At 40.0% G+C, this 24,711-nt stretch overlaps 1 protein-coding gene and 1 long non-coding RNA gene across 5 annotated transcripts in view; one reads left to right on the top strand and one right to left on the bottom strand.

Moving 5' to 3' along the window:
• The window catches only part of RB1 (RB transcriptional corepressor 1), a 130,556-nt gene extending 124,479 nt beyond the window's left edge, over nt 1-6,077 (bottom strand). For 2 of the 3 annotated variants that reach the window (XM_057532518.1, XM_057532521.1), the window contains exons 1-2: nt 5,762-6,077; nt 2,858-2,984 (exon numbers count right to left, since the gene is read on the bottom strand). In XM_057532518.1, the coding sequence (XP_057388501.1) occupies nt 2,858-2,984; nt 5,762-5,901 (267 nt within the window). In that variant the 5' untranslated portion in view covers nt 5,902-6,077. The remainder of the gene's footprint in view (nt 1-2,857; nt 2,985-5,761) is intronic. The other variant, XM_057532520.1, reaches the window with a different exon arrangement.
• A 5,618-nt stretch (nt 6,078-11,695) lies between these two features.
• Nucleotides 11,696-24,711, top strand: part of LOC130705584 (uncharacterized) — a 50,325-nt gene continuing 37,309 nt past the window's right edge. For both annotated transcript variants that reach the window (XR_009005857.1, XR_009005856.1), the window contains exon 1: nt 11,696-11,800. This is a non-coding gene — a long non-coding RNA (uncharacterized LOC130705584). The remainder of the gene's footprint in view (nt 11,801-24,711) is intronic.

The following is a 24,711-nucleotide window of genomic DNA, read 5'->3' as shown; positions in this document are numbered from 1 at the left end:
TCCGCTTGCATGACCTAATATAGGCACTCATTTACACTAATAAGTGCTTTATATGCATGAATTTATTTAATCCACAAAATAACTCCAAGTTCCAAAAATCATTGTTAGTTCCCTTTACAAATAAAAAAACTGAGGCTTGGAGATTTTAGGTAACTTTTCGAGATCACAGAGCCAGTAAATGGTAGATCTGAGACTTGAGTCAGTCCAGTCTGATGACAAATCCTTGCTCTTAACCCATCCTCTATTCCAATAAACATTATCTATTTTCAGTTGCCAAAAAGTGCCCTAAGTTACCACATTCCTCTTCTTGTTTCAAAGAAGATAGCCAATCGCAACTAGAACGGCTGCATAGAAAACAGGTTCATTTTGTCATTCATTCGCTTCTCAGCACACACTGGCTCATATTCTCCCTTAGAAATTACTGTATAAATGAAGGTTAAATTATCAGGTCAACCCTCAAAAACTTAACTATCACTTAAAATAATATTTCTATGTGAAAGTCTGGTGAATTATAACAGGACAATACAACATCATCCAGTCGTACCCAACAAAAAGGTACCCCAAATCCCAAAGGTAACATGAAATTCCTTTCTTGTCTTCCTCAGCACACAACCAGGAATGATTTCACATGTCCTAGTCCCCATCATGAGCTCCATCAGGAGATGAGTTTTAAACTGTGCCAGTTCCCATAGAAAGTAGGGACAAAGCCAGGAGGAGAAAAGGGTAGGATACAAAAGCAGGAACATTTATTCATATATATATATATATTTTCAAGTCCGAAGCCCAAAACTATTAACTGCTACAGTTCAGTTAAAAAAAAAAAAAAAAAAAAAGTTTTCTGTGAACCAGCCTGGAAATCTAACTACCATATTGTACTTGCAAAGAGATTTGGAACACAACCAGCTTAAAAGTTGGAAACTATCTATACTCACCAAACTCTTTATACAACTACCTCTTCTCAACTTTCTGAAAACTAAAAGCCTAGTATTTATGGAAGAGAGAGAAGTGAAGGACTCTTTAACTGCATGCACAGAAACAGCTTTGTACCTGAAGTACCCAAATCAGTGGAAATATATATTAGGTGCTTTGGGATGATACCAATAATATCATTCATCCAAGATACTTCAATTATTCCTTTTTAGTATGGAGTTCTAGAATATGTTCAGATCTTTGGAACTGTGAGATTTGTTTTCTCCTTTTTTTTTTATTACCAGATGCTATGGACTGAATGCTTGTGTCTCCCCAAAATTCATATGCTGAAAACCTAATACCCAATGTGATGTTATTAGGGGATGAGGCCTTCAGGAGTGATTAGGTCAGGAGGGCAGAGCCCTCATGAATGGAATTGGTGCCCTTATAAAAGAAGCCAGTAAAAGCTCTCACCCACCCTGCCAAGTGAGGCCAGTGACAACGCACTGTCTATGAACAAGTAAGTGGGCCCTCACCAGACACAGAATCTGCCAGCACCATTATCTTGGACTTCCCAGCCTCCAGAACTATGAGAAATAAATTTCTATTGTTTATAAGCTATCCAGTTTATGGTACTTGTTATAATAGTCCAAATAGACTAAGACATCAGAGATTTTTTTTAATGGTTTTAAATAGTTATTTTTACGGGCTGTACATAAGCATATTTTGTTGCATTGATCTGATCAGTAAAAAAAGACATACATGTACTCTACTACAATGCTGATGAGAAAGTAAACGCATTAAAAGTGTCTGGAGTGCAATTTAGCAATAATTACCAAGAGTTTTATACATGTTCATAGCTTTTACCTCAGTAATTCAACTTGTAAGAATGTATTCTAATAATCAGAGATTGATTCATGAATTTAAACAAGTTATCAAAGACTTACTTTCTGCCAGGCATCACTCTTACGAATAAGGATGTTTAATCACACTATTTTACCGCTCCAAAGTTGGGGAAAAAATGTCATATAACAGTTAAGAGTTAACAAATTAAAATACATATAATGAATAAAATATTACACTACCACTGGAAATGTTATCAAATATCAAACAATATTTAATAACAGAAAATGCTCTTGTTAAGAAAAAATTTTTTTAAACGAGATACAAAACTATATGTAACTACATGTAACTACATGTAAGGGATCATACATGTAGTTATATACAGTATGCTTTAGATCTTATTAGTCAGGGTCCTTGGTAAGTTACTTAACCTCGCTCTACTTCAGTGTCTTCATCTATAAAATGAAGGTTTTACATTTTACATGTAAAATAAAGATTTTATATTTCACATCTTAATGGATTGTCAAATGGGTTCTTTGAAAAGTGGTTAAAATATTCCCCAGCACATATAAAGCATCAATAACTATTTGTTGGTGGTATACACATACAGATGCAAAGAAAAAATGGAAGAAATATTTCAAAATATTATCAAAGATCCTGAATTCTAACATACCTAATTCTAAGGCAATCAGGAAATTTGAACACTATGTATTATGAGATATTAAAAATTATTTTATAAGATATAAAAAATTATTTAAAATTATTTTATGAGGTATAAAATCATTTTATGAGGCATTTTTTGTTTTTTAAAAAGTCTTTATAGCATAGTGAAGTATTTATGAATAAAATATGATACCTAAAATTTGCTTTAAAATACTTTGGTGGGGGGCTTACATGGAGAGTTTTGGGTTTTTTTAAAATTTTTAATGTTATCAGAAGTAAATTGCCTCTGGATAAGAGAATTGTTACTAGCTTTGCTTTATAGTTTCCATTTTCTAAATTTTCTACAGTGATTAAAAATTATTTTTAATAATAATTCTTAAACATTAATAATTAATAAACATTTTAGAAAAATGTTTTCAAAAAAATTTAAGACAATCCTTACCAAGACTCCATCCACAGATGAAACTTTCTCCCAAGTTAACCAAGCTCTTTCTCTGACATGATCTGGTATCTTTAATTTCTGACATAATGCAGTAAAATCAGGTTCTTCAGTTTCTTCAAACTCAAGCCTACCAAATGAAAATATAATAGGCACAAACTTACAATCAAATTAATTAAGCAAATATTTGTTTCAATAGTTTGCATATAATAGCACTATCCTGAAAGACAGCATCACTAAATACTTTAGGATCTTATTTATCTTTGAAAAAAATTACACTTAGAATTTAAACATATGTTTATCTTCTTCGGTCTTTTCCAAAACAAGAATACCACACAGTGAAAAATGTTTGCTGGTCTGGTGAATCACATACTTTAGAGCAGCAAAACAGCCTTGTGAAGGAAAGTAAGTACAATAGCTAAAACTGTTTGGGAAAGCTGGGATGATACTAGCCAAGAGGAAAGCCTTAGATAATATTACAAAATCAATTCAATATCAGTAACTTTGCTAAAATACAATCAATGTTTCATTTAATCTGCCTACTAGTATTTCTTACATGATGATCAAATTCAGCCTTTTCTTCTTGATCTTTCTTAACCAAGACAGGCAGTCAAAAAATTCTTCTTGCCTAATTCTTTTTCATTCACTTAATGTCTAGTTGACATCTAATAATAATAATAGTAGTACGAGGCATAGCTTACAGTTTTTTAGTATTTGCTATGGCCCCATACAAAGTACCCTGGATGAAGGCAGACTGAACCCCGCATCAGCCCTATTAGGTAAGTACTCTTACTATCCTTGTTTTATGGATAAGTACCAAATCAGAGAAGTTAAAGTACTCACCTGAGATCACAGCCAGTAAATGGGAAACCCTTATATAAACCCAATAACCTAACTCTATAATCCATGCCTCTGACCACTATTCCAGACTGCCAAACCTACTTCGAAACATAATTACCTTTTGGTTATCTCAAGAATGAAGATGGTGTGTTGTTCCTAGTGATGGTTTCCCTTACAACTATATCACTTAAGCCAGAGATAATACAATAGAAGGAAGACCTCAACTCTCAAAGTAGACATGGGCTCTGTCACTGGAAATGCAGTTGGACTGGGCCCTGAATCCATCCCAAGTAAGTTTCTCAGCTTCAGGTTGCCAGGCAGTGGTTCTATCCTTGTTCAGTAGTTAACCTCTAGAGTTTGATAGCCCATGCTAAGGAAACATTTTATGGGTAAGAATAATCAAGAACAGACTACATGGTTTTGACTTACAGGAGAAGTTTTGATAGTTCCATCATTTAAAGGTATATAAAATACAGTTTTGCAAAATAAAAGAAACAAAGTCTCTTTTCCCAGGGGATGGCCAGAACTTCAATATTTCTGGTTACCCTACAATAATCAAGAATGCTTCCAAGCTCTGTGGATAACATGGGGTTCTTTACAGTAGACTTCACTGCGCTTTACAAAGGGAAACTGGAAAGTACTGGATCTATCAAAGTTTAATCAGAAACGAATGTCTTCTCCCAGAACATCCCTGGGCTTTTTTTTTTTTTTAAACTAGCGAGAATGATTTTTAATTAATACATAAGACAGTCTAAATATATGAATTTCAAAGAGCTTTTCACAAGCCATTTCCAAAGCCCATTCCAATCTTTAACAATTTGCCCCGAATTCTGTTCGTGTCTGGGGAGATAAGAGAAACTGGACTTGCTGATGGACTAGATCGGCAGGAGGGAGTACTGAGGAACAGAAAGGAGTCCCCTTCCCTTGAAACTGATGTGTAGTCTCAAAGTAGGGCTAGTGCTTACAATAATAATGGCAACTATATTCGTTCAATCTTAGGTTCTAACCATAAAGCATCACAATCAAGAAAAATAAGCTGCTGCAATATATATCTCCTTGTCATATTCTACTGCATTATCATGGACTTGCTTAAATTTAGAATCCACTTAGGAGAAAAAAAAATAATTCCATGTGAGCACAAAAACACTAATTTTGTACTCAAACAAACAAAACAAAAAAGAAGGACACCAGGATCCTCGCTGGCTCAAAGCCAAAACGCAAAATGGAAGAAATAATGAGGCACGCTGAAGCAGACCAACATGAAAGAAGAGTTTTATGCAATGAGAAAAAAGAAAAAGTTTAGAAACTCTCAAGCTCTTGGGCTAAATGTCTCACAATATTTTTGCCCATGCACCAGTTCCTCTAAAGAGTTACGTTCCACCAGTCACTACCGATGGCTGTGAATCCTCACGTACTGAAAGCACTCTTCTAAGGGAACGCCATAAAGCACCTCAGCCGAGTTTCCTGGGGGCAACTGACACCCAAGACCCTGCGCTTCACGTCCGATGGCATCTCTGCAGCAGCGTCCAAGGCTTTTCTGCTTGGCCTCTCCCAGGACTGGGCTTCAGATGCAGCTGCACGCCCAGAGGAAAATACTTTCCAACTGCTGCATCGCAGGAGACCAAAACAGAAAGTCAAACGACCACCGGAGGACTACAAACCTCAACAGGAGAAAAACCTCTCCACCAGGCACCAGTTAGTTTTTTTTTTTTTTCGTTTTGCATTTGATGGGGTCTCGAAATCACCCGCCGCCTGCGAGGCTCCAGTCTCGCGGAGGAAAGGCGGCACCTGTCACTTCGCTCAGCGACCCGAGCCCCACCCGCCCGACACCTGTCAAGCTGGAGCCGAGACCCCTCCCGGCCGCCCTCCCCTCGCTCCCGAACCCAGACTCCTGTCAGCCCCCTCCGGGCGCTCCGCGGCGGTGGGGCACCGGGAGGGTCCCTACTCCCGCCGGGACCCGGCCCCCGGCGGAGACGCGCCCCCGCCTAGACGCTGCGGCGCCCGCCGACGCACCCTCGGGGCGCCCTTCCTGCGCGCCGCCCGCGCGCGGCGGCTCGGCTCGCTCACCTGGCCAGAGGCAGGTCCTCGGGGCCGCTGTCCTGCTCGGGGTCCTCCTCAGGAGGGGGCGGCGGGGGCGGCGGGGGCGGCGGCGGGGGCTCCGCGGCGGCGGCGGCGGCTGCTGCTCTACGGGGGGTTTTGGGCGGCATGACGCCCTCGCAGGGCAGGCGCCGGCGGACGCTGGAGGAGGGCCGGGGAGGGAGGACGCGCGCACGTCGGGCACGCCCCGTCCTCTGCCGACTCCCGTTACAAAAATAATTTGAACGTCCCCTGAGAAAAACCGGACGAGCCCTCCCCCGCCCGGCAACCGAGCGCCGCGTCCAACCGCGGGAAAACGTCACTTCCGCCAGCGGCGTCACGTCCGCGAGGCTCCCGGGCCCGCCGGCGTCGGGAGGGCACCGGGGTGCCGGGCGATGCGCGGGGCGGCGGCGCGGTCGAGAGGGTAGCCCCGGCCTGGGCCCAGGCGCCCGCCCAGAGGCAGCCGCAGCCGCCTGAACCTGTCTCCTCCCGAACTCGCTCCTCCAGGCGTGGGTTCTGGTAACGGGGCGCTACCCAGCCTGGTGGGCGAGCGCAGGCCCCATCACTATCTGCGGGTGGATCCGGAGCTACGGCGGAGGCCCCGCCGGGAGTATCTAGCGAGCGCACCCGGGGCGGGCACGCCCCTCGGCTCCGTGGGCGGCGCCCTCCCTCTCGCCCGCAGTCCTACCGCCCAATCCGTTAAGCGAAGTCGTACGAAACAAAAACAAAAACTTCTGGAACACCTCTTAGGAGCTGAATTTTGCCAACCCTTAGGAGAGACCAAGTATGGGACAGTGACTGACCTTTTAGAGTTCTTTTGGGGAAGGGGTTGGGCAAAGAACTGATGATAGGGTGCTAAATGATTTAACAGGGGTGTAAAATCAGGAAGCACCCTCGAAATGTATAAGGGACAGCTTCAGAGGAGCGGTGGCATTTGAATAGAAGTTTGCCCGACGGACCTAACATTTAAGGAGGACTTTGTGTACAAGGGATTGTTCTGGCCACTTTACATAATTGTCCTACTTAATACTAAGAAACAACCCTTTAAAATGAGTCGTAGTCCTATTACACTTTCCAGCTGGGAAAACAGGCTCGGAGGAGTTAATTTGCTCAATATTACAGAGCTGGTGGGTGATGCTAGGTGAGCCGACGCGGGTTGTGAAAGAAGTGACCGAAATATTAACAGGGGAAGAAAAGTTAGTTTTTATTCTCTTTCCTAGGGAGGAAAGGGGCCAAACGCATAGAGTGGCGTTGGCCCTGAAGGTTGGGCGTTTGAGTCTTTTACTAAGTCTTAAAGGGCAAGATGCAGGAAAGAGGGGATGGGTTGATATCTATTCTGGTCCACAGTTGTCACCAGGCTGGCTGTGCTTCTATAGGATGTGTTTTTTCTGAGAATAGACTTGTTGTCTTCAGTAATTTTCCAGTCCTTGGGTGTCTGAAAGAGACTTGATAGTGGCCCTTGACAGGCGTTACTTTATTTTGAACAATGTTAGATGGGTTTACAGGGGGTAGAGGATTTGAACCCAGATATATTTGACTCTACTTATCCATTACATCGTGTTAAAGAAAACACCAAGAGAGGGAAACAGCATGTGCAAAGGCACAAAGACATCAGAGAAGAGTTTGCTGGAACTACCACCATCAAACATTGGCTTAGAAACTGTCTCTTGTCTCTCGGTATTTACTTATAATAATAGATTGCCTCGTTTGAGTACATGTTTTTCTCTCATTGGCAGATGCTGTGGGTTGCCGATTCGGAGCCTCCCAACTGAGGTGCTGTGAATAAAATACAGCTGTGCTCTGGTGTGAACCGCCCCCCCCCCCCCATCCTTGGAACAGCTGAGCAAGGCTGAGACAGCAGCCTCAGGCAAGTCATAGCTCTTGGGCTTATCCCTGTGTGTCGTACAATGGATTATCACTTTCTGTGTATGCCATGGTGTATGCCAGAATGTGAAAAACGGGTGGCAGTCATTGGCCTGCTCAACAGCTGGTTCTGCCTAAGTTCAGAAACCCTCTCTGGGGGACTAAAAGTTTATCTGGTGGTAGGGTCCATGCCCAGGCCCGGCTACAGAGAGCACATACCATCACAGTGGTAATTCCACTCACCTTGCCCAGGATTAGGGTAATCAGGAGCACAGGATCCAGTTTTGGTCTTTGCAAGACCAAAGAGAGTCTGCTGGGAGCCTGCTGAAAAGAGATACAAGGATGACATAGTTCTTCTACCCCTTAACTATTTGGAGGATGTGACACTTGCAGTTGCTGCAGCCATTGTGACTTAAGACAAGCTGACCTGAGGATGAGGCAGAAATACTAAGGATGGCACAGTAGGAAAATCAGAAAATCTGGGTCCTTTGTGACATAACTGAGCCTCTGATTTGACCAACCCTGGAGCTGACCTTAACAGAGGTGGGGTTTTCAGTTGTTTCCACCAAAAAGCATCATAACTGATAATATTGCTCCAGTGAACCCCTTCAGGATAGACACCAATCATTGAGGTTGCCCTTAGTACCTAGCACGGTGTTGGGCACACAGTAAATGCTTGTTTGCTAAAACTGGGGAGGGAAGGAAAGCAGAGGAAAGTTCTAGGAACTGAAGTAAACTCTCTTCATATATAGATATGACTTGCTTTATTAAACCCAACTTGTCAACACCTGGGTTTACTATAATTATGATAGCTCAAGAGAGATTTCTCAATTTACAAAAGGATGTGTATCTTTACCATGGATTACTTTAACTATGTTCCCTACTATAAAGTCCTCATACCAAACTCAGAAGGAACTGAGTCAATCAACATCCTTATATTCCCCCACAGCTTTCTGTTGCACCATCAAAGAAGTGTTAGAAATTCTGCAGATTCTTCAAAGAAGTTTCCCCTGATCTTCCTCTACCCGCATAGTACTTGTAAGATTACTGTAAGACAAAAAAAAAAATCTTTCTTAGATTTTCTACCTGAAGATAGAACTCTCTTCAGTTTGAGGCCCCTTCAATGATATCAGAATTTTTTTTTAGTCTCCCCTAGTCTAAGAAGTCTTCCTTTGACTTTTTTTGTAGGCTACCACACTGTTTCCATTTCTTTCCCATCTAGCTTCTTGAAAGGGTAGTCCCCACTTGTGCCTTCACTCTCCCAACTCCTAAGACTACTAGTGCTGCCTCTCTTTGGCTGCCACCACCAGCACTCCACTGAAGCCACTCTTTCAAAGGTCACCAGTGTCCTAATTGTCAACTCATGGCTTCTTTTTGGTCCTCGACCTACTTGACCTTTCTTGCAGTTAACACAGTTAAGCACTTCCTCTTTCTTAAAACTTCCCTAGTCTTCCACAAATCCATGATCTCCTTGTTCACCTCCTCTCTCCTGTTACTTCATAAGCTCCTCCACTAGCTCTCCCAGCAGTGCTATTCAAAGTGTGGTCCTTGGACCAGTGCCGGTCTGTAAACTGCTCGTGTTTAGTCCACAAGGAGATAAGTACAGAGGTTAAGAGTAAATGCTTAGCAGCATTTATAGGAGTTTCACATTTCAGCAATATCCAAGCACGTGATCATTGGACGCCCCTCATTAAACAGAGTGTAGAGTGGTTCAGATGTTCTCCAACCTGCGTGGTGAGTTGCAGGTCAGTGGCATGATTGTGTCCTTGTCATGTGCCGTAGGACCACATTAGTGAAGGAGTGAAATTTTTAAGGTTAGTTTGTCAACTGTAACCCAAAAGTGAATACAAATCTGTGAAAATGTAAATATTTGTTTACTTTTATAACTTTGTTATTTTTACAGTCATTTTAATTTTTAATCAAGCCCGTTTTTTGAAATTCATAACTAAACTTGGGAAGTAAAATTTGTGTCATTTGTTTTTAACCCTAAATTGTAGGTGGTGAAATAAGCCTCACTGTCCTGTTTCATCAAGAAAAGACACATCAGTAGTGGGTTAGTAATAATAGTAGTAAACCAAATAATAACCAGAGAAGTGATTCCAAGAGTTAAAGATCTGAGTGTTTGTACGAATTTTACTCAGAAATAATCCCCCATCTACTGAGCTCACAGCCATACGTCATAGTAAAGTACTAAAATCATGAACTGACTAATGAAGCAATAAAGCCATCAAATTTCAATGGCATTTACATATAAAATATAAAGAAACTAACTATGAATGTGATAAAACATTTTGAATTTTTATTTTCCATGAAAATAAACACACGTAGGGAATTCATGGATCCAGAATCCATTTCTTTCATTGAAAGATAATTTAAATGTAACTATAACTTAATAGGATAAATCTTTGGAATGGGCTACTGATGAAGAATTGAAGATGAATTTTGAAAATAAAGCATCATTTGCTTCATTTGAGATAAAAATTAGAAGTGAATATCTGAGCTTGCAGAAATTGTTTTAAAATCTCTTCTTCCAGGGAATTCTCTGGCAGTCCAGTGGTTAGGACTCGGCGCTTTCACTGCTGGGGCCCGGGTCCATCCCTGGTTGGGGAACTAAGATCCCGCAAGCTGCATGGCCAAAATAAATAAATAAATAAATAAATAAATAAATAAATGAAATAAAATCTCTTCTTCCATTCCCTTAAACATACCTTAAACATGCCTTTGAGAGACTGATTTCTCTGCTATTAGTGTTCTCAAATACAACATAGAAACAGTTTAGATATACATTATCTCCTGCTAGTGGTATTGTCAGCAATCCAACCTAGATTAGAGGATTTAACAAGCAAGAAGCACATTCATTTGTCATGTTAAAAACTTTAAATATTGACAAACTTAAAATATTAAATACTATCATAGTATTTAATATGAGAAATTGCCAATTCATTACCAACCTTTTGTTTAGTTGTTATGACCATGGAATGATAGAAAATTAAGGGTGTATTAGCAATTCTCTATATTAATCACCTATATGTACACTTTCAGTGAACAAAGTGCAGTTTCTGTACTTTTTTCTTTTATCCTATGTTATTTTTTGTTTTAATTCTGTTTTTTGAAATGTAATTTTATGTCTGTTTAAAATACTTAAAGCGTGAGCTTGTGTTTGGTGTGCCTTTTTTGTTTTCATTTTTCTAGTACTTTTTAAAATTTTATTTTCCGAAAGTTTATTTTTCATGAAAAATTGGAAATTAAAAGAAAGGAAAGTTCGTTCCTTCACAGATAGTGTGAGATAGCACTGGCCTAGAAGATCTTCAACTCTCTTCTCTTCTTGCTCTATTTCATTCCCATGATTTAAATCACCTCCCATATGTGTGTTCTTAGATTCTTTCTGGTTTCAGGAAACAGAGACCTACTCAGTTTACCTGAATTATTCAGGGTTTATGATTAGTTTAGGGGGAAAAAGTGAAAAAGACAAAAAATAAAAGAAAAAGAATCCCTGCTGCTGCATTCATGTATCTTGTCATCCATCCAACAGCAGGCAATGTGAATGTTGCTATTCTTCATCTCTTTGTACTGTTCTCCTGCCACAATGACCTACTCTCCATGCCATCAGTTCACACTCATGAGGAGAGAGAATATGATTGATTTCCCTACTAAACTGTAATTTATATTAGCAGGATCAGACAACATAATTTGCGGGGCCCAGTGGAAATGAAAATGCAGAGCCTTTTGTTCAAAAGTTATTGAGACTTTCAAGATGGTGACAGCAGAACACTAAACCAAGCGCGAGGCCCGTCTAACATGGAGTGTTATAGAACTGAACGGCTCACGTGCCTATAAAGCCAGGTCTGTCCGTGAGGGTAGATCTATGTCTGTTCTGCTAACTAGGGTGCCCCCATGCCTGGCATGTACCCACAACACTGAGCAGTCAGTTGGGCTTGATACCAAAGGGTAGCTAGTTTAGTACTATAGTATTATATTAGTTTCCCCTCCTTCCCTGCCCACTCCCCTTTGTCTTCTCTCCTGTTTCTCTCAAATTGACCTCAGGCTCTATTTTCTAGAGAACCCAAGCTAAAAGATGTGGCATCAGGAGTGTCCTGCAGACGATCGGGATGGGATATTGGAGTTGAGTTCCTCACTGATTTTGTGGTGATAAAGACCCAGGGTATGGTAAGTAGGACCATACAGTGATATCATAACTACTAAGCTTCTCCCCTGTGACCCATTGGGGTGCAGTGCACACAGACAGTGGGGCACTGGAACGTGTGATAGCTGTGGTGCTTGAACAGTATGGGGATAATAAGATAGAATGGATTCTGTTGGTGGAATTGTAAACCTTGCAAAAGAAAATGATACCTCAGGGCAGCCAACTGTCACCTTAAGGCACCCTGAGAAAGTGAGAGGGCCTCTATTGGCAGTTTTTTAAAAGACTTATTTCCTATAGCCTAAAGCAAACTATACTAAGAATCAGGCCTGGGACCTGATTATGAGGGCAGCAGAGCTGAAAAAGCAACCAAATGCATAGACTTGAAGGGTCTCCTATGTCCACATTTAGTCCCTGAAAGGAAAAAGACAGCTAAGACCTAGGAATGGGACATTTGAGTGGGTGACCCTGAGAATGCTGAATCCCCCAATTCTCCCCTGTGGGACACAGGAAAAAGTTTAGCAACTGGCTCTCAGGAGGGGGATGCAGGGAAGGGCCATATTTGTAGCATTTGCCAATTTCTGTTGAATAAACACTCTCAACTTAATCAGTTTCAAGCTACCAACATAATGTCACTAAACAGAGTTGAGAAGAGATGTACACAATTGGCTCCTGAGAGTTGATATGAGCCAGCTCGAACCCACCAGTGCCCTGAACCCTCTGGCTGGTAGGTACATCATCTCTTCTCTTGCCTGTAAATCATGCAGTGACTCCTGAAGCAAGTGGCTCTCCAAAGGGACTTGCAGCCATTTGCCAGTGTAACTATGCACTGGAAAAAAAGAAATGCCCAGAGTCTTCAAGAACTGTTAGATACAGCATCTGAGCTAACACGATACCATCCTGATTCTCCAGTTAGAATCGGGACCAATGGAATTTTGGCTCAACTCCAGCTTATAGTAGGTCCAGTAGGTCTATGAACACATTCTGTGGTTAAGTCACTGAATGTATAATTAGGACAGATAACTCTTAACAAGTGGCAAAATCCTCACATCGGTTCCCTGACCTGTGGAGTACTAGCCATTATTTAGGATGGGCCACGTAGAGGTCCCTGAAACTGTCACTTATACCCCCAAGCCAGGAGAGTAATTTAGAAGGAGGACAGCATCTTAGAAAGAACTGTGAAGACTTACATCACTATCAAAGATTTAAAGGATGGAGAGATTATGATTTCCATTATATCCTCATTCAACCAATTCTTCTGTCTGACCCCTGCAAAAATGGGATCATGGCAGATGACAGTAGACTACCATAAACTTGACCAGTTGATAGCCCCATTAGAAGTTGCCATGCTTCATGTGGTATCTTCACTAGAGCAGATCAACATGGACTTTGGCATTTGGTATAGAGGTATTGATTGGTAAATGTGATTTTCCTGAGTTCCATCAGTAGGAAGGATCAAAACCACTTTGCCTTTGTATAGAAAGGAGAGGAGTACACATTTACTTTCTAGCCTCAGAGCTATTTTAACTCTGTCCTCTGTCCTGGTGAGCATGAAGGGGCAAATAATCTAGATCAATGCCTCTTAAGCTATCTGTGGTGAAGGACCTGTTTGTTTGTTTGTTTGTTTTCAATATGCTTAAAGTAGTACTTTTGGAAATTACTGAACTTGCCCGGTACATAACTTACTGCACATGCTAATCACCACATGAGTTTGACTGTAACCAAGATGATCTGTACCCTGTTCAATAAGATGAGTCTTCTGATCATGTTCTTGGAGGTCACAGCCATGTCAAATTGCTATAAAAGGCTCTAAACCTAGAATTTCAAATTTCTCAATTTATCTCACCATGAGCCAGTAACCAAGAGTTTACCATCCAGCACCAGTCTGTAGACTGCACTTTGAATAGCACAGTCTAAATGGCCTAGTAAAACACATGCATGTTGCAGAACACAAGATAGACTCTAAGGTAATCCAAGAGCTTGCCACATCAATGAAGTTTTTAGGATTCCAATGGTCTGGGAATGCTAGGAATATCGCCTTTAATGTAAAGAACAAGTTGTTGCACCTCTCACCTCTTACCATTAAGAGAAAGACTCATCACTTTGCGGACCTCTTTGGAGTTCGAGGGCGGCATATACTGTCTCTGGGAATATAACTACAACCCATTCATCAGATGACTTATAATTGCTAGTGGGTGCCCAGAGACATCTCTAGATCAGGTCCAGGCTGCAGTGCAAGATGCCCTGCTACTTGAGCTGTATAATCTAGCAGATCCAATGGGATGAGAGGTATTTGTGGTGAATAAGTGATGTATAGAGCCTCTGGCAAGCCCTAGTATCAGTTATAGCCCTAAGTTTCTGGAGCAAGGCAATGTCTTCTACAACAGAGAATTACTGTCTATTTGAAAAATCAGCTCTGTTTTTGCTCCTGGGCCTAAATGCAGACTGAATGGGACACCAAGTGCCTAAGCAGTAGGAATAGCTCATCATGAGCTTATTATGATCCACTGAATTATAAGGTCTGGCAGACGCAGCATCAATCTATGGTACAATGGATACGGTACATTCAGGATCAGGCCCAAGCAGAGACCAAGAAGGCATGAGTAAGTTATGTGAACAAATAATCCTAACTCTTATATCACAAACCTCTCCCTCAGTTCAGTCCTTTGGCCTAAGGGGGCTCTCTAAGACCAACTGATGGAGGAGGAAAGATCTTGGACCTAGTTTACATGCACTGCTTAATGCCCCAAAGTACAGTGATGATGGGAAATCCTCCCTTGGGCAGACTTGTGAGCAGTACCCTTGATTACTTCTTAAGAGGAAGAAGTGGCCTGAAATGTGGATATACATGAACTTCTGGGCAGAGATGAATGGCTTGGCTAGTTGGTCAGAACCTGGAAAAAAATGATTAGAATATTAGGGACAGTTTGGTCTGGAAAGCAGACTATGGATGGATCCAAGGGAGTGAGGATAAAGTGTTTATATCTTTGTGTCTCATGTTAATTTTCACCAGAGAGCATCTATCACAGAAGAGGTTCTCAGGCACCAGGTGAACAAGATGACTTGTCTTGTGGCATCAACTAGCAAAAAGATCCCATGATAGAGAGGTCATGGTGGCAAGGATGAAAGTCTTGCATGGGTCCAAAAATATGGACTCCTCACCAATTCTGATCTAGCTAGAATTCCCAACTTGCTATTTGCAGAGACCAAAACTGAGCCTTTGATATGGCATTACTCTTTGAGAAGACCAGTCAGCCACTTGATGGCAGATTGGTTACATTGGACCCCTTCTACCTTAGAGGAGGCAGTGATTAATCCTTATCAGAACTAGTACCTAATCTGGTTATGAATTTGCCTTCCTTGCCCTCAGTGCCTCTGCCAGCACCACGACTCAAGAATTTATGGAAGCCTGATATATTGACATGATTTCTCTCACAGCAATGGCTCAGATCAAAGGATCCATTTTATGACAAAAGAAGAGAAACAATGAACACATGACCACGGGACCCTATGGTCTTGCTGTGTGACTCATCTGTATTTGTTAGATCTTGTTGCATAACAAAACACTCCAGACTTAGTGCGTGGTTGGGCACTGCCCTACAAAATACAATATAAGCAACAAATCAACAGCTAATATATGGTGCTGTGGCCCCCAACAACTAAAATATAAAGGTGCAAGAAATAAAGAGTGGAGATAGAATTAGCCCCTTGTAGTGGATGAATGCCGTTGGTGCTTTGCTTATATCTACTGGCACACTCATCCCCCAGCTAATGTGAGTGTTGACTGAGAATTGTCCTCAACCAAACAGGAGTTGCCTCATCTATGAAATCTATACTCCCTGACCCGCAGCAAACCTTAGCCAGTGATTGACTGACATGAGGGTACAAAAGGGTAGAGGAGAGACAGATGAAGATTGTCATCCTTGGTGTTATCTTTATCAGCAGGGGGTTTAGCTTGACTCAACCTTCTTGCCTTAAGTCTTTTCAGAGATTGTGGCTGGACACCATCTTGAATAGGACTCTGTGACAAAATGGACTTGTTCCTTCCCCCTTAGGAAAGAAGTGAGGGCATGAGCTTCTCACAAAAACTGATGCCCTTCTTATAGTATGGGGGTGAATATAATGGGAAGGCATGAATGAAAATGAGTGGTACAAGAGATGTATTTTATCAAACACTGCTTATGTACTCAGATGCTCTTGTGCTTGCCTCAGCAACACTTATACTAAAATCAGATGCTCTTGGTCTCACTGGCTGCAGGCCCATTAGCCACTTGTTTTATCCCAGGCAACACTGGCAACCAACTCCTGTGGGGTATACTGCTATGGCAACAGACTTCACATGAGCACAGCCTGCTGGTGGCTCACCTTATACCCAGACAATATATCTCCCATCTCCTATCCTGGAGTTTTTCTTTTGGCAGTGAGGCGTGAGATGCTGCAGGACCAGGCAGTACCTACACATGCACAACCCAGAAATGTGGGAGATTTAATGTCTGAGAAGAAAAGGTTTGACAAGGGGATATAGCAGATAAATTCTTTTTCTTCTTCTTCCCATAAGTTTGTTCCGAGATTAGAGTCATTTGTATTGTCTTTCGAAAGATGCTCTCATAAGACTGAGCAATTAGTTGTATATAATACCTACTGACGTCAAGTTCATAGAAGAAGCAATGAAGTGCATATACATGTAGGAAAAGGTCTCAAAGGGTGAACAACAATATGCAGACAGAGGTTATTTCTCTTCATTCACTTTATTATTATTATTATTTTTATTGGGGTATACTTGTTTTACAATGTTGTGTTAGTTTCTACTGTACAGGAGTTCCCTGTGCTATACAGCAGGTTCTCATTAGTTATGTATTTTATTTTATTTTATTTTTTAATTTAATTTATTTTTTTATACAGCAGGTTCTTATTAGTTATCCATTTTATACATATTAGTGTATATATGTCAATCCCAATCTCCCAATTCATCCCACCCACCCCCTTTTCCCCCCTTGCTATCCATACTTTTGTTCTCTACATCTGTGTCTCTATTTCTGCCTTCTAAACCAGTTCACCTTTACCATTTTTCTAGATTCCACATATATGTGTTGATATACGATACTTGTTTTTCTCTTTCTGACTTACTTCACTCTGTATGACAGTCTCTAAGTCCATCCACATCTCTACAAATGACCCAGTTTTGTTCCTTTTTATGGCTGAGCAATATTCCATTGTATATATGTACCACATCTTCTTTATCCATTCGTCTGTAGATGGACATTTAGGTTGCTTCCATGACCTGGCTATTGTAAGTAGTGCTGCAATGAACATTGGGGTGCATGTGTCTTTTTGGATTATGGTTTTCTCTAGGTATATGCCCAGTAGTGGGATTGCTGGGTCATATGGTAGTTCTATTTTTAGTTTCTTAAGGAACCTCCATACTGTTCTCCATAGTGACTGTATTAATTTACATTCCCACCAACAGTACAAGAGGGTTCCCTTTTCTGCACACCCTCTCCAGCATTTATTGTTTGCAGATTTTCTGATGATGCCCATTCTAACGTGTGAGGTGATACCTCATTGTAGTTTTGATTTGCATTTCTCTAATAATTAGTGATATTGAGCAGCTTTTCACATGCCTCTTGGCCATCTATATGTCTTCTTTGGAGATATGTCTATTTAGGTCTTCCACCCATTTTTTGATTGGGTTGTTTGTTTTTTTGATATTGAGCTGCATGAGCTATTTGTATATTTTGGAGATTAATCCTTTGTCCATTGATTTGTTTGCAAATATCTTCTCCCATTCTTATGGTTGTCTTTTTGTCTTGTTTATGGTTTCCTTTGCTGTGCAAAAGCTTTTAAGTTTCATTAGGTTCCATTTGTTTATTTTTGTTTTTATTTCCATTACTCTAGGAGGTGGGTCAAAAAGGATCTTGCTGTGATTTATGTCAAAGAGTGTTCTTCTTATGTTTTCCTCTAAGGGTTTTATAGTGTCCGGTCTTACATTTAGGTCTCGAATCCATTTTGAGTTTATTTTTGTGTATGATGTTAGGGAGTGTTCTAATTTCATTCTTTGACATGTTGCTGTCCAGTTTTCCCAGCACCACTTATTGAAGAGACTGTCTTTTCTCCACTGTATATCCTTGCCTCCATTGTCATAGATTAGTTGGCCATAGGTGCAGGGGTTTATCTCTGGGCTTTGTATCCTCATTCACTTTATTTTTATACAGTAAGTTTAGATTTGTACAATTCCATGTATTGTGTTTTATAATAAGAAAAAGCTATAGTTTTTAATTTAAAAATATATACAATCACCTTGTGAGATTATTACATTATATGTAAAGTTTTATAATATTAGTTCATCAGAGTTGCATATTATAATCACTAGAGCAACCAATCTCCAAAAAATGAAAAAAAGGCATAACTAAAAAACAAATACACTCTAATTAAAAAGCAGCAAATGTCAGGTTGGATAAAAAAGGAAGACATGACGATATGCTTTTTACAAGAGATTTACTTTAAATATGAAGACACAACTAGGTTAAAGTGATGGACATAAACATGCCATGAAAACTTTAATCATAAGAAAGTTAGAGTGCCTATTTTAATATAAAAGAAAGTAGGCTTCAGAACAAGGAGTTTTACCAGAGATGAAAAGGACATTTCATGTTGATAAAAGGGTCACTCAAGAAGATACAACAGTTTTAAGTATGCATATGTCAAATATAGCTTCAAATTCATGATGTAAGAATTGACAGAACTAAAGGGAGTAGTAGACAAATCCTTAATTATAGTTAGCGATAATAGTACTTCTTTCACAGGAATTGATACAACAAATACACAAAAATAATTGAGAATTTTCTAGAGTTTTTGTATTGATCTCTAATTTCAATCTGCTAAGCTCAGAAAACATACTCTGTCTGATTTCAGTCATTTGAGATTTCTTCACTCTTGTTTTATGGCCCAACCTGTGGTCTATCTTGGTGAATGTTCTATGTGCCTTTGAAAAGATGTATATTCTGCAGTTGTTGACTGTAATAGTCTATAAATATCAGTTAATTTTTAGATACAGTGTGATGTGGGAGTTATGGCCCATATTTTTCCATATAAATACTCAGTCATTTCAGTACTATTTGTGAAAATCTTTATGAACAGAATATATAAAGAACTCCTCTAACTCAATAATAAAAAGACAAACAACACAATTTTTTAAATGGGCAAAATACATGAAAAGACAATTCCCAAAGAAAGATATATGAGTGGCCAATAGCACATGGAGAAATGTTTAGTATCATTAGACATTAGGGAAATGCAAATTAAAACCACAGTGACATACTCTACAACTAAAGTGCCTAAAATTAAAAAGATGGCAACACCAGATGATGGTATGGATGTTTAGCAACCAAAACTCTCATTCATTTATGGTGGGAGAAAGTAGTACACACATTCTTAAGATGGCCCTCTTTGATCCCTGCCCCTTAGTATTCATGCTCTATGTGCTCCCCTCCCCTTGAATATGGTGGAACTTGTAATAGAATATGGCAATAGAATGTAGCAAAGGAGATGGGATGTACGTGATTAAATGTATTTGATTACATGATTACATTTTATAAGATTGTACCACTCATCTTGCTGGGGTCTCTTGCTCCTTTGCTGGCTTTGAGGAAGCAGCTGGCCATTTAAGGAACCCCACATGGTAAGGAACTACAAGCAGCCTCTAGAAGCTGAGGGCAACCTCCAGCCAACAGCCAGCGAGAAATTAGAGCCCTCAGTCATACATCCAAAAGGACATGAATTCTGCCAACAACCACATGAGTCTGGAAGCAGATCCTTTCCCAGGTGAGTCTCCATATGAGAAAGTAGTCTTGTTCAACACCTTGATTGCAGCCTCACAAAGGATAAGCTAAGTTGTTCCTGACCCATGGAAACAGGGAGATAATAAATGTGTGTTGCTTTAGGCTGTTAAGTTTGTGGCAATATTATTAAGCAACAATAGATAACTAATACAGACTATAAAATGGTACAACCACTTTGGGAGATGGTTTGACAATTTCTTAAAACATTAAACATACACCAACCATGTGACCCAGATATTCCATACTCAAGAGAAACATTAGTTGGGAGTTCCCTGGTGGTCCAGTGGTTAGGACTTGGTGCTTTCACTGCCGGGGCCTGGGTTCAATCCCTGGTCAGGGAACTAAGACCCCGAAAGCTGCACAGTGTGGCCAAAAAAAAAAATCCTAAGAAACATAAGTCCACAAAAAAGACCCATACATAAATATTCATAATAACCTCATTCATAACAGCCAAAAATCAGAAAAAACAAATTTCCATCCATACAAGAGTAGATAAAGAAATTGTGGGGCTTCCCTGGTGGCGCAGTGGTTGAGAATCTGCCTGCCAATGCAGGGGACGCGGGTTCGAGCCCTGGTCTGGGAAGATCCCACATGCCACGGAGCAACTAGGCCCATGAGCCACAGTTACTGAGCCTGCGCATCTGGAGCCTGTGCTCCGCAACAAGAGAGGCCACGATAGTGAGAGGCCCACGCACCGCGATGAAGAGTGGCCCCCGCTTGCCACAACTAGAGAAAGCCCTCGCACAGAAACGAAGACCCAACACAGCCATAAAAATTAATTAATTAATTCATTCATTAATTAAAAAAAAACGAAATTGTGGTATATTGATACAATATAATGAATTCTACTCAGCAATAAAATGGAATAAACTTTTGATAGACACAAAACATGAATGAATCTCAAAAATATTATGCTAAGCTAAAGAAACCAGACACAAAAGAGTGCAAACTGTATGATTCCATTTATGTGAAGTCCTAGAACAGGCAAACCTAATCTATGGTGAAAGAAATTGAACCAGTAGCTGCCTCTGGGGATTCAAGGGCAGGCATTGACTTGAAAAGGACACGAGATAACCTTCTGCAGTGATGAACACGCTCCCTAGCTTGATGGATTACGCAGGTGTATGCATTTGTCAAAACATTTTGAACTGTACACATAAGAGCTGTGCTTATCATTATATGTAAATTATACTTTAATTTGAAAAAAATAAAAAACAAAGGACAACGGAAATACTTGTTTGGTAAATGGTAGTTCATATGTCTCAAGCCAAATTACCCCAAGATGCTTGTAAAGATAAAGAGAAAAGCATAGACCATTTGCCATGTGGAGTCTGTAAGAACATAGGGTTCCAGAGGAAAAGGCACCTTCTGATTGGTTCTGCTCTCTCAGTTGATCTTTGTGCCTGGAGCTTCATGGACTCAATCCACCCAAAGAAGATTGTTCCACCCAATGAATGCTGTGAACTCTATAGCCCATATTTAATCAATAAGTAGTCACAATATGACCTATACACAAACAAGGCTACTGAAATAACTTTATCATCCTTATCATGCAGTTACTTCAAACAAGATCTGACTTTCACCCATTAGCAGAGATAATACTTAATTCAAAATAATATTTGTTGTGGCGCTCTGCCCAGCAATGTATGGAGATTAAATTATCAAAAGACCTAGGAGCGAAAAACTGTCAAGGACATGAAAAACAAGAAAAGTCTGAAAATCTGGCATCGTCTAAGGAGCCTAAGGAGAAATAACAACTAAATGTAATTTCATATCCTGGATGGGATCTTGGAACAGAAGGACATTCGGTTAAAAACCAAGGAAGTCTAGAGACTTCCCTAGTGGTCCAGTGGTTAAGACCTTGTCCTTTCAATGAAGGGGGTGCAGGTTCGATCCCGGGTCAGGGAGTAAGATCCCACATGCTGTGCAGCGTGGAGAAAAGATTAAAAAAAACAACAACAACCAAGGAAGTCTAAATAAAGTATGGACTTTATTAATAATCAGAAAATATTGGTTCATTAATTGTAGGAAATGTCCTATACTAATGTAAGATGTTAATAATAAGAGAAATTGTGTGTAGGGGTGAGAGGATATATGGGATATCTCTGTACTATTTTCTCAATTTTTCTGTAAGTATAAAACTGCACTAAAAAATAAAATCTATTTTTTTTAAAAAAGACCATGAGAACAAGCTTCTATATCACGGTAGGTAGGATCTGGGAAACAAGCACTGTAAGCGATTTATCACATACAAAAGACTAGAGGACAGGTTTAAATCATAGGGTCAGAAGGAAAAGGGCAGCACGCCAGGAACAGAACAGTGGTTTTAAATCTGTTACTGTCTCTACGAAGTTCCTTTCCTCCAGTAGCAGCTGCTATTGTTTCTGTTTTCACCCCCTGCCAATCTGGACATAAGACATCTACAAGTTCCCTCAAATAAATTACTGGCATAAAAATATTAACAAGAAATGTAGTCATTTTTGATGATCTTGTAGGGAAAATGGAGAAGACATTTATGTTGAACACGACAAACAATTTTTAAATCCCCTTTAAATTGGAGATTTATAAAGATGTTATTGGGACAGTTGGGGAAATTTTAATATATACAGAGTATTAGATATTGTATTGCATCAAGTTTAAGTTCCTGAGTAGGATAATTGTATTGTGGTCACATAGGAGAATGGCCTTGTTCTTAGGAGACACATACTGAAGTACTTAGTGGTGAAGTTTCATGATGTCTACCTACAATTTTCAAATGGTCAGAAAAGTATATATATATATATATATATATATATATATATATATATATACATACATACATGCTTAAATTTCTCTCTGTATGTACTTTTTATCTGCTTATCTATATACAAAATGTGAATACACACACATCTATAAAAATGTACTCTTTCTCTGTCTCTATACATGTATATGCAATGGGTATACCAGTGTTCATTGTACTATTTTTGCAACTTCTCTAAAAGTTTGGTATTTTTCAAAATAAAACATTTGTGGGAATCTCCTTCAATATATCTGTTCTCCAAAATCCACAATTGACTCCCCACTACCAGGGATCTCTCTTGAATACTCTTTCCCCAGTCCTGCCCCATCTTTGATGGCTCTGGAGCTTTATACAAGATTTCTTTTTCCCTCCCACTTCAAATATATCTCCTTGCTATTTGTACAAAGAATTTACCTCTGCTTGGCTTCTATCCTCAAATTCACAATCCTAAACTCATCAAAATTTCCAATGAAACCTAGGGGGCTCTAGTCGATAAGACCTACCCTCCCGAGAAGACAGTCTAGCAACCATCATTGCAACTGAGCATGTGTTTTTGAGATATCTTCCCTACTCCAGGTAACATAATGAAATATTCCCACCAAACGCTACCTCAAAAGAATTCTGCGGAATGGAATTTTCATTTCATGTCACAACTGGAGGATTCCAACACTGTTCCAAATTAGGAGGACTGCTTCTATTTCTGAAGTTACTGCATGTCATCCAACCTCACTTTCAGCTTTCAGCATACTGACAAAAGTTTTCCCACAGAAGTGCTAAACTTCCAGAGATGTCACAAAGGAAGAACAACTAGTTGAGCTAATAGCCAGGGGCTTTCATAGTAAGGACTCTAAGAAGGATTTCTAGTGATTTAAAGATTAACTATTGATTTCTACAGCCCCAATTACTGTTAATTTCTTACATTGAAGGCTTCAGAAGTGATTGACCTATTCCAAAACTATAAGCATAGGGCAATGTACCACATACTAACTGTCAGTAGATCTCTAAGGTAAATGAGCAAGAGACTCTGATAGGTACACATAAGTAAACAGAGTTTGACATAATTACTAAACTTCAAGTCAGGATACCTGGGTTTGCCTCTGCTGCCCATTTAAGTCCTTCTCTCCTTTTTCTCCTCTTCTGGACCACTTTTCTCCAGTAAGCCTGATTTCTTCATGTTGAACTATCTGTTCAGAGACTCCAAAGTAGCACCCTTCACCCGCCATGTGCCTTCTACACCTGTACACTTCGTTCCCCTTGTTATCTCCACCACAAAATGGTACCCCACATGGTGCAGTTTTTACCATTTACAAAGCTCTTTCATGTATATTGACTCAATTCTCTCAGTAATTCAATGGTATGTATTTTATTAAACCCTTTTTACAGTTGATTTGAACCTGAAGTTTGAAGAGGTTAAGAGGTTGTTCAAGATCACACATCTATTAAATGGCAAAGCCAGAAATTCAACCCGGATTGTGATTTCAAATCTAACATTCTTTTTTTCTCACCTCAGATAAAATTCCAATTTCAGTGGTCTAGGTTAAAGTATCCTTCCTGAATATGCTAGAAAAACAGGAAATCCCATGAAGTCAGTATGAATATCATAATGAAAACAAAAGAGATGTTGGATATTCATCTATTTTCTCCTCTTTCTTCTTCCTCTTGATTCTCTCTTCCTTCTCTTCCAATTAGAAAGAGGATCCTTTCACAATGCCTCTCCTACTTCCTTTTTTCTTCCCCCAAACACCTTTTATTCTTTTGCTAGTTCAATGGAGACCCACATCCCACTCAGATCTGCTTCTCAATGGCAAAACTAGGTTAGGGGATGCTATTAATAAAAGTAATGGTTTCATTTTTAGCTCACAAAACCAGCTGTGTTAGAAATAGTAACCTTATTTTCCCCCAAATTGTTATCTATTTAGAGCCCCTACCCTCTAAGCGGCAAATATTTAAATTTAGTCAATGTACACCCAAGAGATATATCTAATTTCTGGGTGCATGTGGAGTGTCAAAGCATTGGGAGTTGTGACATCTGGTCCTTGACTGTTATCACCTTGGCTTCCATTTAGCCATCCATCATCTCGTTTCATATTTGTTTACTGGACATACAGGCAACATTGCCATAATCCCATTTAAAAGGCCCGTGTAGGTTTAACAACTATCCTTTCAACTTCTCTACAGACTCTGGGGTGCAAAAAACTCATTCCACTGCCAAGCTGAGTCACAGAAACTGTGGGGTGCTACCTAAAACCCCATCCACTCCTGTGGCACTCTCAGGCCACAGAACCATCCATCTGCTTCCAGGCTACACTGTGACACATGG

The sequence above is a fragment of the Balaenoptera acutorostrata genome, chromosome 18 (assembly GCF_949987535.1).
Source record: "Balaenoptera acutorostrata chromosome 18, mBalAcu1.1, whole genome shotgun sequence".
Taxonomy (NCBI): Eukaryota; Metazoa; Chordata; class Mammalia; order Artiodactyla; family Balaenopteridae; genus Balaenoptera; species Balaenoptera acutorostrata.
Note: the sequence above shows the minus strand (reverse complement) of the source record. Positions and strands in the feature narration are given on the sequence as shown.